This window comes from Dipodomys ordii, unplaced genomic scaffold (genome assembly GCF_000151885.1).
Source record: "Dipodomys ordii isolate 6190 unplaced genomic scaffold, Dord_2.0 Scaffold85, whole genome shotgun sequence".
NCBI classification, from domain to species: Eukaryota; Metazoa; Chordata; class Mammalia; order Rodentia; family Heteromyidae; genus Dipodomys; species Dipodomys ordii.
Genome location: NW_012267301.1, coordinates 6,704,477 through 6,707,918, shown reverse-complemented (window position 1 = coordinate 6,707,918; position 3,442 = coordinate 6,704,477). Strand labels below are relative to the sequence as shown.

Genomic DNA, 3,442 nt, shown 5'->3' with positions numbered 1-3,442 from the left:
GTGGTAGAGTGCTCGCCTTGAGCTGAAGAGCTGAGGGACAGCGCTCAGGCCCAGAGTTCAAGCCCCACGACCGACAAAAAAAAAAAAAAAAAAAAGTCCATGAGACCCCTTCTTGACCTGGGCCTGTCATCCTAACTTCATGGGAAGCATAAATAAGAGGAGTGCAGTCCAGGTACACTCCAGGGTAGGAAGCAAGACACTACCTCAAAAATAACCAGTGCAAAACAGGGCTGGAGGTATAGGTCCAAAGTAGAGCACTTACCTAAAAGCCTGAGTTCAAATCTTAGCACTACAAAAAAAAAAAAAAAAAGCCAGTGTGAAGGCTCACACCTGTAACCCCAGCTACTCAGAACAGAGAGATTGGGAAAATCATGGTCTGAAGCCAGCCCAGGCAAAAAACAAAAAAAAACAACAAAAAAAAATCAATGAAACCCCATCCCAATCAATAAAAAGTTGGACATTAAGGTACAACAGTACAACCATCTCAGCTATGCAAAAAGTATCAATAGGAGGAGGATCAACATTCAGTCAAGTAGTTTTACCCACTGCTGCAGAGCTGGTTACACAAAGCAAAAAAAGAAATGGCAGGGAGGAAGTTTTGATGACAAAAGGGGAGCTGACAAGTTGGCAAGCTAGGCAGCCTGGGAAAAAGGTGATAAGAGTGGTGGAGACAGGAATCAGCTAGTAGTAGCCAGCAATAGCCTGCAGCAGCAGAGAATATTGGCTGGCAATGGAGATCTGTGACACTCAGGACCCCAATTAACAGAGACTCCCCCACCGGACCTGTGGCTTAGAGCCCCGACTGGTAGAGAGGCCCTGCCCACTGCTGGAGCTTAACACTTTTAGGGTCCTGAACCCTGTGTTCCCCCCTTAACTGTCAGGGCCTGACCCTCAAAGCCCAAATCTCATGAGACTATCCTAGCTGACAAAGACCCAGGGCTGACTGTTGCTACCCACTGTCATCTCCTCCATGTCTGCACATACACAAGTACCAAGAATAACCGGGGCAGCTTCTCTTCACCTACCCATGATTTCTATCTGGGTAAAGCAAAAGGATCCTAACCAGCCCATTTACAACATAAGGTGAGTATAGCCTGTCTTGAACATTACACACACTTTCTGAACTTACTTCACAATTACTCACCTGGTCTGTCCCTCCAAATCAGACGCATTGGTCTCAAACACTTTCTCGGTATCCCATTTCTGTTGTATTTCTTTCTCAATCTTCTTCAGAAAGTCTACTTTGGCTGTTCCTTTTCTTTCCTATTGGACACAAAAAGGATAGACTAATTGACTCTATACTTCCACAGGCTTGCTTTAAAATAAATTTAAAAAAAAATAGAGGACTGGGAATGTGGCTTAGTGTTAAGAGTGCTTGCCTAGCATTCATGAAGCCCTGAGTTCAATTTCTCAGTAGCACATAAACAGAAAAGGCTGTAAGTGGAGCTGTGGTTCAAGTGGTAGAGCACTAGCCTTGACAGAGACTAAGGGACAGTGAGCAGGCCCTGAGTTCAAGCACCAGGACTGGCAAAAAAAAAAAAAAAGGAGGAGGAGGAGGAGGAGGAGATGAGGACGAAGAAATAATAAACTGGATTCATGTAGAACTGAGCTACTGACAATTTTTCCATGGTTAATCTGAAATGTAAATGAGCAAGACAGAGGGTTGATTATGAAGGTTAAGAGGAGCTGAGAGCAGAATGGTGGCTACCAGAGGCCAGGGAGGACAGTGATGGGGAGGGTCAGGGTTAGTCTCTGCAGATGAACAGGATTTGAAATAAGTTCTAGGGCTTAGTGGTAGAGTGCTTGCCTAGCATACTTGAGGCCCTGATTTTGATTCCTCAGTACCACACAAACAGAAAAGAAAAAAAAAAAACATAGTAGGACACTACAAAAAACAATTGTGTATTATTGCTAGAAGTCAGGATTTTGAACAGTTTCACTATAAAGTAGTGGTAAGTATCTATGGACATAGATATGTTTAACCTGATCACAACATATACCTCACATGACATCCAATTAGTATGTAATTTTTATATTTTTTTTTTTGGTCGTGAGACTTGAATGCAGGGCCTGGTGCTGTCCCTGAGCTTTTGTGCTCAAGGCTGGTGTGCTACCACAAAGAAAAAGAGGAGGAAGAGGAGGAGGAGGAAGAGAGACAGAGAGAGACAGAAAGAAAGAAAGAAAGAAAGAAAGAAAGAAAGAAAGAAAGAAAGAAAGAAAGAAAGAAAGAAAGAAAGAAAAGCAAGGAATAGAATTGGACCATCTGACCACTCATTGGTAGCACACTGCCATAATCCCAACACTCAAGAGGCTAAGGCAGATCAAGCCTATGGCCCATGCCTCTAATCTTAGCTACTGAGGAGACTTACCTCCAACTAATTACCATCCAAAAAAACAGAAAGTATAGCTGTGGCTCAAGTGGTAGAGCATCATAGCCTAGAGCAAAAATGTTCAAGGACATCACCCAGATCATAAGTTCAAGTCCTAGTACCAGTACACACACACACACACACACACACAAACACACACGCACGTGCACACACACCCACACACGGGAAAGGCAAATAAGCAACAATTATTTTCTCTTTATAAATCCTTACCAGGTCATAACTGCTAGTTGTAGAAATCAAACCAAACCTCAAATCTTATTACATGATCCTCCTTCAAAAGATGGCAACTGACCAGGTGCTGGTGATTCACGTCTGTAATCCTAGCTACTCAGGAGGCTGGGATCTGAGGATTGCTGTTCAAAGCCAGCCCTGGCAGGAAAGTCTGTGAGACTCTTAGCTCCAATAAACTACTCAAAAAAAAGCCTGAAGTGGCACTGTGGCTCATTTGGCACAGTGTCAGTCTTGAACACAAAGAGACTTAGTGACAGCTCCCTGGACCTTAGTTCAAGCCCCAAGTCCCATTAAAAAAATTAAAAAAAAAAAAAGATACCAACTGCTCCTGGAATAAAATCTGTACTCATAAACCTGACATTCAAAGTCCTTTTTGTCTCATCTCTGCTAGGTCACTTCCCTTTCCTATCCACCTAGCCTAGCCTAGCCTATCCCCTATCCTATCCACTCCTTCTCCCCCTGCCACCCTAGGCCTATTCAACCATCTGCATTTTGCCAAATGTGCCACACACCCCAATATTCCATGTTTCCTCTCCCTCCTCTAACACACTGTTCAAGCTATTTAATCTGCCCTCAAACCCTGCCAATCTATTTGCATGTCTATCTCAGCCATTGGGTCTTAGCTAATTATCTGCTTTGACTCCTCAAAAGTCCAAAATAAAAGAAAAAAACATTAAAATACATATCTAAGGGTTCATTTTCCTAACATCACATTATCTGACCTTTTCCGTTTGACTCATACATATACTAGATATTGCAAATAAGGGAAACCATGGGGCCTATGTTTCTTTGGGCCTGGCTTACTTCGCTTAATATAATTT

General features: G+C 42.9%; 1 protein-coding gene across 1 annotated transcript in view; it reads right to left on the bottom strand.

The window, feature by feature from the left end:
- The window catches only part of Lars (leucyl-tRNA synthetase), a 71,465-nt gene that overhangs the window by 65,072 nt on the left and 2,951 nt on the right, over positions 1-3,442 (bottom strand). The window contains exon 2 of the mRNA XM_013025498.1: positions 1,145-1,263. Within this exon, the coding sequence (XP_012880952.1) occupies positions 1,145-1,263 (119 nt within the window). The remainder of the gene's footprint in view (positions 1-1,144; positions 1,264-3,442) is intronic.